This window comes from Sebastes umbrosus, chromosome 21, assembly GCF_015220745.1.
Source record: "Sebastes umbrosus isolate fSebUmb1 chromosome 21, fSebUmb1.pri, whole genome shotgun sequence".
In the NCBI taxonomy this organism is placed as follows: domain Eukaryota; kingdom Metazoa; phylum Chordata; class Actinopteri; order Perciformes; family Sebastidae; genus Sebastes; species Sebastes umbrosus.
In genome coordinates, this window is record NC_051289.1 from 797,819 (window position 1) to 811,579 (window position 13,761).

The 13,761-nt window shown below is 36.8% G+C and overlaps 2 protein-coding genes across 3 annotated transcripts in view; one reads left to right on the plus strand and one right to left on the minus strand.

Annotated features, from left to right (window-relative positions):
- LOC119481001 (LYR motif-containing protein 4B) overlaps positions 1 to 6,107 on the minus strand; it is a 40,602-nt gene extending 34,495 nt beyond the window's left edge. Inside the window, exon 1 of one of the 2 annotated variants that reach the window (XM_037757681.1) lies at positions 5,837 to 5,993. In XM_037757681.1, coding sequence (XP_037613609.1) covers positions 5,837 to 5,922 — 86 coding nt within the window. In that variant the 5' untranslated portion in view covers positions 5,923 to 5,993. Of the gene's footprint in view, positions 1 to 5,836 lie in introns of both variants that reach the window. The other variant, XM_037757682.1, reaches the window with a different exon arrangement.
- Positions 1 to 13,761, plus strand: part of LOC119480982 (NACHT, LRR and PYD domains-containing protein 12-like) — a 705,305-nt gene that overhangs the window by 408,209 nt on the left and 283,335 nt on the right. The gene's annotated exons all lie outside the window — the stretch shown is intronic.

Here is a 13,761-nt window from a genome sequence, read left to right on the forward strand (position 1 = left end):
ACAGGTGACTCTGATCCACTGTGTGAGCTGTCGCCTGCAGTAAACTATTGTTGTCCTCTTTGTTAACAGATAACAATGAGGACAGATTATCACGACGCATCTTAGAAGATAAATAAATACCTACAATTAATAATTAATAAATACATTTTAAAATAAATTAACAACAAATGCAAAAATAAATGTAAAAGTTTATATATATATATATATATATATATATATATATATATATATATATATATATATATATAAATATATAATATTTTTCAGATCCGATTATTTTTGACTTTTTTCAGACATTTTTTGAGATCTTTTTTTTCGGACTGTTTTTCCAGACTTTTTTTCAGACATTTTTCAGATCTTTTTTTTTTTTACTTTTTTTAAGGACTTTTTTTAGGACTTTTTTTCAGACATTTTTCAGATCTTTTTTTTCAGACTTTTTTTGTCCGACATTTTTAAGATCTTTTTTTTTTCAGACATTTTTCAGATCTTTTTTTTCGGACATTTTTCTCAGACATTTAAAAAAAAAAAAAAAATGTTGACTTTTTTTTGGACATTTTTTCAGATCTTTTCTTTCAGACATTTTTCAGATCTTATTTTTCGGACATTTTTCAGATATTTTTTTCAGACTTTTTTTGTCCGACATTTTTCAGACTTTTCCGACATTTTTCAGATCTTTTTTTTTACACTTTTTTTTAAGACATTTTTCAGATCTTTTTTTTCGGACATTTTTCATATCTTTTTTTCAAACTTTTTTTGTCCGACATTTTTCATATCTTTTTTCAGACTTCTTTTTCAGAAATTTTTCATATCTTTTTTTTCGGACATTTTTTTAGATCTTTTTTTTCCAGACATTTTTCATATCTTTTTTTTCACACTTTTTTTCCAGAAATTTTTTAGATCTTTTTTTTCGGACTTTTTTTTAAGATCTTTTTTTTCAGACATTTTTCATATCTTTTTTTCAGACATTTTTTTCACACTTTTTGTCGTACATTTTTTCAGATCTTTTTTTTCGGACATTTTTCAGATCTTTTTTTCAGACTTTTTTTGTCCGACATTTTTCAGACTTTTCCGACATTTTTCAGATCTTTTTTTTTACACTTTTTTTTAAGACATTTTTCAGATCTTTTTTCAGACTTCTTTTTCAGAAATGTTTCAGATCTTTTTTTTTACACTTTTTTTTCGGACATTTTTTTAGATCTTTTTTTTCCAGACATTTTTCATATCTTTTTTTTCAGACTTTTTTTCCAGAAATTTTTTAGATCTTTTTTTTCAGACATTTTTCATATCTTTTTTTCAGATATTTTTTTCACACTTTTTGTCGGACATTTTTTCAGATCTTTTTTTTCGGACATTTTTCAGATCTTTTTTTCAGACTTTTTTTGTCCGACATTTTTCAGATCTTTTTTTTCAGACATTTTTCAGATTTTTTTTTTAGATCTTTTTTTTCGGACATTTTCAGCCATTTTCAGATTTTTTTTTCAGACTTGTTTTTCAGAAATTTTTCATATCTTTTTTTTCACACTTTTTTTGTGGACATTTTTCATATCTTTTTTTCACACTTTTTTTTCAGACATCTTTCAGATCTTTTTTTTAGATCTTTTTTTTCGGACATTTTTTTCAGACATTTTTCATATCTGTTTTTTCAGACTTTTCAGACATTTTTCGTATATTTTTTTTCAGACTTCTTTTTCAGAAATATTTCAGATCTTTTTTTCACACTTTTTTTTCAGACCTTTTTTTTCACATTTTTTTTGTCCGACATTTTTCAGATCTTTTTTTTCAGACATTTTTCAGATTTTTTTTAGATCTTTTTTTTCTTGACATTTTGTCAGACATTTTTCAGATTTTTTTTTCACACTTTTTTTTCAGACCTTTTTACTGTAAATAAATAAGAAAAATAAATAGAAAAGTATATTAATTACGGAATTAATTTCATATTCAAATTTTTAAAATATATTTTTTTTTATTTAAAATTGAATTGTTTTTTACTATATAAAATTTAAATTTAATAAATTTAATAAAATTTGATTTAATTTAACGTTATGACACCCATTGGTTTGTGGACTGCCGTTTTTAAGCCCCGAGTTTGGTATTTTGTCCATCTCCATCTCGCTTTTTAGTCGTCTCCATCTTGCTTCTCTCCGTCTGATTTTTTGGCTGTCGCCATCTTGTTTTTTTCGTCTAACTTTGATTAAGTGAAAACACACTGTGAAAGGGTTAACGTTATAAGACAAACGCAAGTGGAGCTGAAGTCTGTATCATAATAAAGTAATGTTCCTTTTATTTTCAGGGGTATGTTTTCTCTGCCAGGACCGGAGACCCCCGACACACGAGGTCCAGGAGGCGGTGGACCGAACCGGCCTCCCGTCTCTGGGCAGGCGGGTGGAACTTTTTATTTTATTTTATTTTATTTATTTTATTTGGACCAGCAGCAACAGCAGGAGGAGGAGGCCATTTCTCATCTGGCCACTCAATAATTCAACACAGCGGCGGTCCACATGAAGGCTAGCGGGGAGCGGCGTCTCTCTGATGTCCGTGTAGAGCGGCGAGTGTTATGACAGTTGAAGACGCTGTCCCAAACTCACCCCAACCACACACATACACTTTAATATTAAGCAAAGAGAGAAACACTCAACAAACACGGATGATGACTGTGCTGCTGCAGAACGACTGATGAAGACGAGTAAAAAGAGTTTGTGGCAATAAAGTGAACTTTGTGGGTATCATTTGAAATGTACTACACTATTGTTTCAGTACTGCTTCCAAAGTTTGTTCCCTTCCTCTCCTCATCTTCCCTGATTCCTCCCTCCATCCCACAGCCTGTATATAAGAAGTGGACGTAGTCACCATGACTTCATCCATTGGTTTGTGGACTAAGGTTTTGAAGCCTCGAGTTGGAAATTTTGTCCGTCGCCACCTTAGTTCTTGGCCGTCGCCACCTTAGTTTTTGGCCGTTGCCATCTTGGCTTTTGGCCATCACCATCTTGGTTCTTGTCTGTCTCCGTCTTGTTTTTTTGCAACCAGAAGTGACACTAGAGGGCGGAGCTAAGTACATCTGAACGCTGAATAAGAAATTTTAAGGCGACCAAAATGTTCTAATTAACTCCGATGAAGTGAAAACACACAGTGAAAGGGTTAAAGTTGTAAGACGAAAACACGGACAACTCCCAGATCGGACAACGCCGTGGTAGCGACCTGTCAATCAGCAGGTAGCCCCGCCCTAAAGCATCCCCTGCTTTATGGTCTATGTGACTCTAAATGGGACCATCGTTTACTAAATGAACATCATGCTGTATTGAAGAAGACTTGAAACTAGAGATTGAGACCATAAACTCATGTTTACAATGTTTACTGAGGGAATAAATCAAGAGAGAAGTAGAAGCTCATTTTCTCATAGACTTCTATACAACCAGAGGAGTCGCCCCCTGCTGGCTGGTAGACAGGATGAAGGTCTTCAGCATTGGCTTCACTTTTCCCACTGCTCCATCCCTTCATCTTACATCTCATTAACTTCCTCCTCCTATCCTTCTTCTTTTCCTCCTAGCCTGGCATCCTCGCTTTCCCTCTTTCCTCCCTATCCATTTCCTTTTTCTTTCCTTCCTTCCTCATCCCCATCCTCTTCTCTCTCGTTTCACAATAAAAAGAACTTGTTTCAAAATAAAAAAACTCCGATCATCATCGCTCCATCACCACATCAATATCGGATATTGTTCAGAGAAGAATATTCATCCATCCAACGCTGAGAATTTATGGACATAACCCGATTAAAAAGGATATGAAGTATGAAATATGGAGCAGCACTGGAAGAGAAAGCTAAATCAGCTCCACCGCAGTCATAATAACTGCAGTGAGATAATTGAAAATGCAGGTCGATACAAACGAGTTTTGAGACATGATATAAAAAACAAACAGGTGCAGCTTCAGCAGATTGAATTCAATATTAATTGAATAGCAGTCTGAAGCTACTCAAACAGTATTAGCGTTAACAGCAGAGCATGTCTCAGCCAGTTAGGCAGAACATACTGAGTCCTGATGGGACCCGAGCAGACAAATCAGGTCCGCCGCCGCAAGTTTAGAACAGCAGCAGAGTCACGAACGAACCATCTGAACCTCCATCCAACTCACTGCAGCACACTGACACTCATAGCTGCTCATAGTAACACGATAATACAATAACGGCACTAACTACTAGAGCTGGGGCGATACGCATATCTCCCGATTCAATATGTATTGTGATTTTTAAGTACTACGATTCGACATTACGATTTATTGTGATTGTTGTTAACTTTTTCAACACTAGACCATGAAGGGAACCAGATGAATCAAACACTTCTAGGGACTTTTACTTTGTAAAATCTCTGAATGAATCCAGTAAAAGTGTTTGATTTCCAGCATGTATGTAGTCAGAGACGTCCTAAAGTCAAATATATCAGGATCATTGTCAGGAATTATTTATTATCCAGCAACCCAGAAATCAAAGAATAAAGACATTTCACTCACACATTAGTGGGATTTTCTTTTTAGTTTATAATGTTTTATACTTCTGCTGAATATAATCCATCAATCTGATTTCCATGGATGTATTTTGTATATAGAGTTTCCTTTGTTAACACCTTATTTTGAAAAGTTTACGTAGTTTTTAAATACATATACTACTACTACTTCTTACATACATATACTACTACTAATATAACATACTACTACTTCTTACATACATAAACTACTACCATTCATCTGTCTTCTACCACCATTTTTTTCATGTTGTGATTTATAAGCGCATATAAAAAAAAAATATATATATATAATATATTATAATAATATATATAATATATTATATATATATAATATGATATTATAATAATATATTATTATATATAATATATATAATATATTATACTGTATAATATATTATATATATATTATATATAATAATATATATATAATATATTATTATATATAATATATTATATATAATAATATATTATATATATTTTATAATATATAATATATTATATTATATTATTATAATACATATTATAATATATAATATATTATTATAATAATAATATTATATAATAATATATATTATATAATATATATTATATATTATAATAATATATATAATATATATTATATATATATAAATATAATATATAATAATAATAACAGTTATGACACAGTGACACCGTGTCATAACTGTTATTATTATAATATATTATTATTATAATAATATTGTATATAATATATATATATAATATATATCATATATATATATAAATATAATATATAATAATGATAACAGTTATGACACAGTGACAGCGTGTCATAACTGTTATTATTATAATATATTATTATTATAATAATATTGTATATAATATATATATATAATATATATCATATATATATATAAATATAATATATAATAATGATAACAGTTATGACACAGTGACACCGTGTCATAACTGTTATTATTATAATATATTATTATTATAATAATATTGTATATAATATATATATATAATATATATCATATATATATATAAATATAATATATAATAATGATAACAGTTATGACACAGTGACACCGTGTCATAACTGTTATTATTATAATATATTATTATTATAATAATATTGTATATAATATATATATATAATATATATCATATATATATATAAATATAATATATAATAATGATAACAGTTATGACACGGTGACAGCGTGTCGGCTGGCTGATGTAAACATTAGCCGTTAGCTGTTAGCTGCTACATTAGCATCTCTTCCAGCAGTTTTAAACAGCCAGCAGGTGCATCAGGTCAGCCTGACGTCATCGCTCACCTGTAGTTGTATGAAGGGAACTTCCTGCTCTCTGTCAGCATCACCTTGTAGAGAGAGATCACCTGAGCTCGTGCTGCTGCCATCATGTTGCTATGCTAACAGGATGCTAACAGCGCTTCTGTTTAAAGCCCTCAGCAGGACCCCTAACGACGGGCGGCCAGAGAGCGCCTGTACACAAATACCCGCCTTATCTCTTCTTATTATCTTCCTGCCTTTATTTAGTTAAAGTCACATCCACAGTTACGAACACTGAAGTCATTAAAATCACTAAAAAAAACAGTTATTTCATTTTGAACACGATTTTAGGTCCAGCGCGCACACAGGCGCGTCCCCGCCGACTGACTAGCAGCTGAACGGTGAAGAGTGACAGGAGGTGAGTTAGCTCATTTTAACCTCTAAAAGTCAACATTTACACAATAACAGTGCGTTCTACTGAACGGAGGGTACAGGGAGGGTATGGGGAGGGTATGGGGAGGGTACGGGGAGGGTACGGGGAGGGTATAGTGAGGTTATAGTGAGGATAAAGTGAGGTTACACTGAGGATATAGAGGCTGACTGTGGGACACAAGCCTCTGTGTTCACCTACAAACACTGTTAGTTATGAGACAGCATGTCAGCTGCTCTGCTGATAACACACTGCTGACAGGGCTGCAGCTGGTTTCATAATGAGCTAAATAAGGAGTTAAATATTGAGCTAAATAATGAGTTAAATAATGAGTTAAATAATGAGTTAATGAGTTAAATAATGAGTTAAATAATGAGTTAAATAATGACTTAATGAGTTAAATAATGAGTTAAATAATGAGTTAAATAATGACTTAATGAGTTAAATATTGAGTTAAATAATGACTTAAATAATGACTTAAATAATGAGTTGAATAATGAGTTAAATAATGAGTTGAATATTGAGTTAAATAATGAGTTGAATATTGAGTTAAATAATGACTTAATGAGTTAAATATTGACTTAAATAATGAGTTAAATAATGAGTTAAATATTGAGTTAAATAATGACTTAATGAGTTAAATATTGAGTTAAATAATGAGTTAAATAATGAGTTGAATAATGAGTTAAATAATGAGTTGAATATTGAGTTAAATAATGACTTAATGAGTTAAATATTGAGTTAAATAATGAGTTAAATAATGAGTTGAATATTGAGTTAAATAATGAGTTGAATATTGAGTTGAATATTGAGTTAAATATTGAGTTAAATAATGACTTAATGAGTTAAATAATGAGTTAATGAGATAAATAATGAGTTGAATATTGAGTTGAATATTGAGTTAAATATTGAGTTGAATATTGAGTTAAATAATGACTTAATGAGTTAAATAATGAGTTAAATAATGAGTTAATCTGTACACAGACGCTCGGCTAATGACACCTCAGGACTAACTTAAAAATGCATGTAAGTTATCATACATGCACGTGGTGTTGGTGTTACTGTGTGCACGTGTGTATGACCTTTCTGTCAGGTTATCTAACCAGGTGATAGACTGAGACCTGACCATGACTCAGTGTTGCAGGAAGTATTCACCACCTTTTGACTGTAGTAAAAGTACTATGTTACATTCCACCTCTGGGTTACAGACATGTAAAATGAACTCTTTGATACGCAGGACATGTTGACAGGTTCACCAGAGAGGCTGAAGGTCAGAGGTCAAGGACGGTGTCTGTTCTTGTTACTGGGATCTGACCTTTGACCTCTGGGGGGCAGTTTGAGACGGCCGGGTCGAGAAGGAGAGGAAGTGTTTTAACGTGATGAGGGAACGTCAGAGAAGACATTGCTGTTTAGAGAGGTGGACATTTGTCTTGTTAGAGATGGAGGACAGTGTGTGTGTGTGTGTGTGTGTGTGTGTGTGTGTGTGTGTACAGTATGCTCTTTAGCAGTGGATGCGTGAAAGGTCAGAGACACATCCTGTTTGTTGATGTCCTGCTGTCTTTTAGTGTAAAGGTCAATGGCACTGCTGTGTGTGTGTGTGTGTGTGTGTGTGTGTGTGTGTGTGTGTCCGTGCATGCGTGCATGCGTGCGTGCGTGTGTGTGTGTCCGTGCGTGTGTGTGTTGGTAAAAACTCACTTGATAACATTGATCGTCATGTCTGTTGTTGGTGTGTGCATGTGTGTGTGTGCGTGTGTGTGTGTGCGTGTGTGTGTGTGTGTGTGTGTGTGTTGGTAAAAACTCACTTGATAACATTGATCGTCATGTCTGTTATTGGTGTGTGTGTGTGTGTTTGTTGTACATCTCTATCTTTGTGAGAATGCACCGATCCAACTTTTCTCCACAAATAAGACTAAACCTATCAGTTCTTTTCATTGTTGATTCGTCTGCTTGTTAATTAATAATTAATTCAGTAATTGTTTGGTCTATAAAAATGTCTGGAATTTAAATTTCCCAAAAGTCCAAATTGATGTATTCCAAAGTGTTATTTTGTCTGAACACAAGATAGAACCCATTCACTGATCTGGAGGTCAGAGGTCAAGGGACCCCTTTGAAGATGGACATGACAGTTTTTCCTCTCCAAAAGAGCGTTATTTAACCTCCTTCATGACTAGCTAGTCTGACATGGTTGGTACCGATGGATTCATCAGGTTCACTAGTTTCATATGATACCAGTATTGGACTTTTCTTCTGTCTTTCTTTCTGACTTTTTTTGACATTTTTCAGACTTTTTTTTCTGATATTTTACGGACTTTTTTGACGTTTTTATTACTTTTTTTTTTTTTTTTTACATTTTTTGAACATTTTTCAGACTTTTTTTCTCACATGACATGGTTGATTTCATATGAAATCTCTTCAGCTTGTGTTAACCACAGCCCTGATTTCAGACATCTAACTAAAAACCCATTGACTTCCAGACGAGGGAACAGGAAGTGCTAAAATAATAACTAATTTCCGTGTTTAAGGTCTCATTCCTGCAGCTTTCTATAAAGTGTGTTAATATAAATGACAGAATGTATAAATAAGAAGTTAATACTTGAAATTTCTTGAATAGTTGCCAATTAGTCAGTTAATGAATCAACTCAACGCTACAGTAAACAGATCCCCAATAAATCTTCTCCTCTCCGTCATCAGTCACCAGACGGAGTACGGAAGTGTGCCGTGTTATATCCTATTAGGGGATGGATTATGTCAATGAGGGTCCTCACAAGTATAGGAGTCCACCAGTGAGCGTCCCTGCAGAGCCAGCTGACTGACGGGCGGATCAATAAAGGAGGATTTCCTCTGGTCCCGGGCGGCCGGCCGGACCGACTCTCCTCGTCTCAGCGGAGCTTTCAGACTGAATCCTGCTGCTGTCAGTGTCACTGTTCACACTGAGCTGCTAAATGCTCTTTATCCAGTCTCTCCATCCACTGTCACACCTGCTTCCTCCCTATCAAACACCCACACCGACTCGCGCTGACACGCCGAAATCTTTGCAGGAAGATCTTCCTGAGAGTTGTTGACAGTCGAGATGGAAGATTAAATTCTGTCCGTTAGATTTGAACTGTGAGATGTTCGTGATTCCCTCCTCGCAGGGTCTGAAATGAACATCCGGCCAGCGCCACATGAGGGTAGATTTCCCTTTTCTAACCTGGTCTTGTTATGGATGTGGATTGTGTTTTGTGGATGTAGCGTCGGTGTGGCTTTGTAGTTTTTGGCCGTCGCCATCTTGGTTTTCGGTCGTCTCCATCTTGGTTTTTGCCCATCGCCATCTTGGTTTTAGAAATTGGAAATTAGATTAAAAACAAAACGCAAAATATCGCGATATATTGAATCGTAACCCCGGTATCATGATACGTATCGTATCGCCAGATTCTTGCCATTACACCGTCCTAATGGATTCATCAGGTTCTCTAGTTTCATATGAAACCAGTATCTTCACTCTAGCTTTAAAACTGAGACGCTACAACCCAAAAATCACATGTTGCGTTAATGTCTTAAAGAAATTAGTGTCTGAATTTGAATGAAAAATGAATTTGCGTTAATGCGTTATCATCATGTCATCTTTGACAGCTCTAGTTTTAGCATCAGTGTGTGTTTTATTATTGTGTTCTTGTATATGTCTCTTGTTTCCTGTTCTACTCTGGTGTTTTATGGATGTGGACTGTGTTTCATGGATGTGGACTGTGTTTCATGGATGTAGCGTTGGTGGAAGTTTAGTTAAAAGTTTCTACAATGTGGGACAATAAAGTGAATGTTGAAGAACTAAGTTTAGCTGTTTGAAGTTGAATGTTTGTGTAGAGACCTGTGGTCCTTCAGCAAACTGCCGAGAACCCGACTGGATGAAGTGAGAAATAGTTTGGTATGTTTGTGTGTTGCTTCTCATTTTGAATCACCGCTGTGAGCTGCAGATTGACTTTTCTCCCGTCTCCTTTCTGCCTGGCGGATCAAGGCCTCCCGACGCCGTCTACCTCCCGTCATCGATCGCTTCCTCCCGTGTTCAGACCTGCAGAAGAATCCGTCTGGGACACATCAGCCCGTGACCCGAACCCGATCGCCCACCGGTCCATCCATACATCCAGCCATCCATCTTCTCTGTTCCAGTCCTCGTCTCCGGATCAGCAAACTCTTCTGCCCCGTTGGTTCCACGCACTGAAGTAGGTGGACAGGTGTGTGTGTGTGTGTGTGTGTGTGTGTGTGTGTGTGTGTGTGTGTGTTGTTGTGATGTTTCACCGTGTTGAACATCATATTGATCCCTGTTCTGCCCTCTGCATTTACTATCCATCTAAATTCTGTACTTAATGTGCTCTGCGTGTGCACATCAGTAGAGTGCATTTGTGTCTTTAGTGCTACGATTTTGAAAAAGTCTAATTTCAATTATTTTGACTGATATTTCAATTGTGATATGATTTGTGATATTAGAGGGAATTTAAATCATTATTCTCATTTTCATTGAAAAACATAAAAAAAAATTATTTTTACACACATTTCGTCTTTAACAAATATTGCGCCTCCTGCGATTTGAAAACCAGTATCTGTGTTTTCTCCTGTGGGCAACTTCTGAGTCTGAGAAGTGAAGCCAATGCTGAAGTGTCTTAAACCTGCATCCTCTCTATCAGCCAGCAGGGGGCGACTCCTCTGGTTGTATAGAAGTCTCTGAGAAAATGAGCCTCTACTTCTCTCTTGATTTATTACCTCAGTAAATATTGTAAACATGAGTTTATGGTCTCAATCGCTAGTTTCAAGTCTTCTTCAATATAGCATGATGTTCATTTAGTAGATGATGGTCCCATTTAGAGTCACATAGACCATAAAGCAGGGGATGCTTTAGGGCGGGGCTACCTGCTGATTGACAGGTCGCTACCACGGCGTTGTCCGATCTGGGATTTGTCCGTGTTTTCGTCTCACAACTTTAACCCTTTCACTTCATTGGAGTTAATTAGAACATTTTGGTTGCCTCAACATTTCTTATTCAGCGTTCGGATGTACTTAGCTCCGCCCTCTAGTGTCACTACTGGTTGCAAAAAAACAAGATGGTGACGGCCAACAACCAAGATGGTGACCGCCAAAAACCACGATGGTGACCGCCAGTAACCAAATGGTGATGGCCAAAAACCAAGATGGTGACAAAAAAAAACAAGATGATGACCGCCAATAACAAAATGGCGACAGCCACAAATTAAGATGGCAACGGCCAAAAACGGCCATCCTGTTGCCTGTTGGGCTGCAGTTTGCCATGTTATGATTGGATTATATTGTTTTATGCTAAATGCAGTACCTGTGAGGGTTTCTGGATCAATATCTATCATTGTTTTGTGTTGTTAATGATTTACAATAATAAATATATAATAAATACATACATACTTGACAAATCTCCCTTTAAGGTTCATTTTGAACAGATAAAAAATGCACGATTAATTTGCGATTAAACATTATATCTAAATATGTAACAGGAAGGACGCAGCACCGTGTAACGAGACAATATGGAGAAAATAAAACAGCAAGTTATATGTTGACTAAACAGACAAAGTACTGAATAAAACATTAGTGACTTGTAATTACAAATTATCTGAATGTCAGTGCAGACATTAAGTGAGCACATGCAACAGCACATGCAACAGCAGCAGTATTTCTATTTATTTCTGAATGAATATTTGATGTGTCTAACCTCCCTCTCGCTGCACAAAGACAACCACACGACGGTTTCCTGGGATTTTAGCTTTATTTAGTGTTTAATGTCACACTGAGGAAAGTGAAGTCAGCGCAGCAGATGTAAACAAACCCGACCTCTCGGCTTTAATTGGCAGAAGAAATGCAAATGTAGTGAAAATGAGCGTCTGCTTTGATGTGGAGGAGAGACGCTGGAGGAAGTCCAAATCAAAGGCTGCAGCAACTGGACTAAGGGAACATCTGTGGGGACGATTCCTGATGTTTATGGTGACAAAGTTAGAGTCCTGCAGAGGGTCACACATCTGGAGGAAATACATCCTCCGACTTACAGAGGGGTCTCTGGTTTAGTTACACTGCAGGTTGTACAGTCACAAACACAAAACCCTCCAAATAATTCACTATTTATTATAAACCCTTTGTGTTGACGTCATGATGAGGTCATGATGAGGTCATGATGAGGTCATGATGAGGTCATGATGAGGTCATGATGAGGTCACGGTGTTAGCTGGAGGCTAAACAAAGGAAAGACTGGAGGCTAACTAATGCTAGCAGTGGGCTAAAGTTACACATCTAAAATGTCCTCTTGCTGTGTTGTTGGCTGCCAGAATCCAGATATCACAGACATTAGAGATGACTAGCTGGGGTTGTCTCGGGCACCAAAAGTGCTAGACCCGGCCCTGAACCGACTATTTACTAAAGTCAGCGTCCTGTTGCTGGCGCTTGTGCTCGCTCTACATAGACATGAAGGAGCATCGCTCAACACAGTGAGGAGACACACGTCAGCTAAAAGCACAATATCACTCTATATTTCAGCTGCTTGGCAGTAATGTTAGCTGACCAGACCAAGGTCTCTCCATGAATCAATGCTGATCCTAGTGTTGGCTTTTCCCGCCTCAGCCTCCCGACCGCGGCCGGAGGGAACGGGGGAGACGCCGGAGTTTTGGTCGGGAGACGATAACGTTTCTCTCTGCGGAGCCCCGTCACTTCACAAGACACGGGAAACCTCTGTTGGTCTGGAGGAGCTGCAGCAGTTATTTCTGCACAAACGTCCACTGAACATTCACTAGATATTCTCAGAGCTAAACTAACTCTTCTGCAGTGTGGAGTGAGCAGCATGCACGTGAGAGGTGGAGAGAGAGAGAGAGAGAAGGAGTGTGGTGTGTGAGTGAAGGCAGGCAGAGGAGCAGAGGAGCAGAGACTCCGGTCCTGGAGACCAAAGCTACGGTCTCCCCCGCGTCCTCCGACCGCGGCCAACACTGTTTAACAGCTTCACCAGATACAACCAAGAGGTTTTGGTGCTTCACTGGAGTTTGTGTTGGAGTCTGAGTCTGAACAGCGGAGACACACGAGAGACCATGAGACACACGAGAGACCATGAGACACACGAGAGACCATGAGACAAGGACCAGCATTTTATGAAAAGCAGTTTGTGTTGAAACTCAGTCGTGTATTTAATCAGGAAACCTCCCTGACTTGGTAATGAGACACACTCACAGATATGTTAGTATTGGATGTCGGCCTGTAGTCTAAATGAAGCCAGCTGCCTCTCCCTGTCTCAGTGAGGGATGGAGATCAGAGCTGCTGCCTTCATTAGCTTTCATTAATAACAGAAGAGGCGTCCACGTCCAGCTCGCTCCCTTCGCCTGTAATTACCATCCGCCGTCGACTTCAACCAGGGAGACATCACCTCTGCAGCAGAGCCTCCTGGTTGACCTGTGTTCACTCCTTCACACCTTCAGTTTGGGAAATTAAAACACTTCTCTGTAGAGGAACAAATAATGGACACGTAAACAAGAGTTTAACGGTCAACAGCATCTGAGGCAACAGCGCT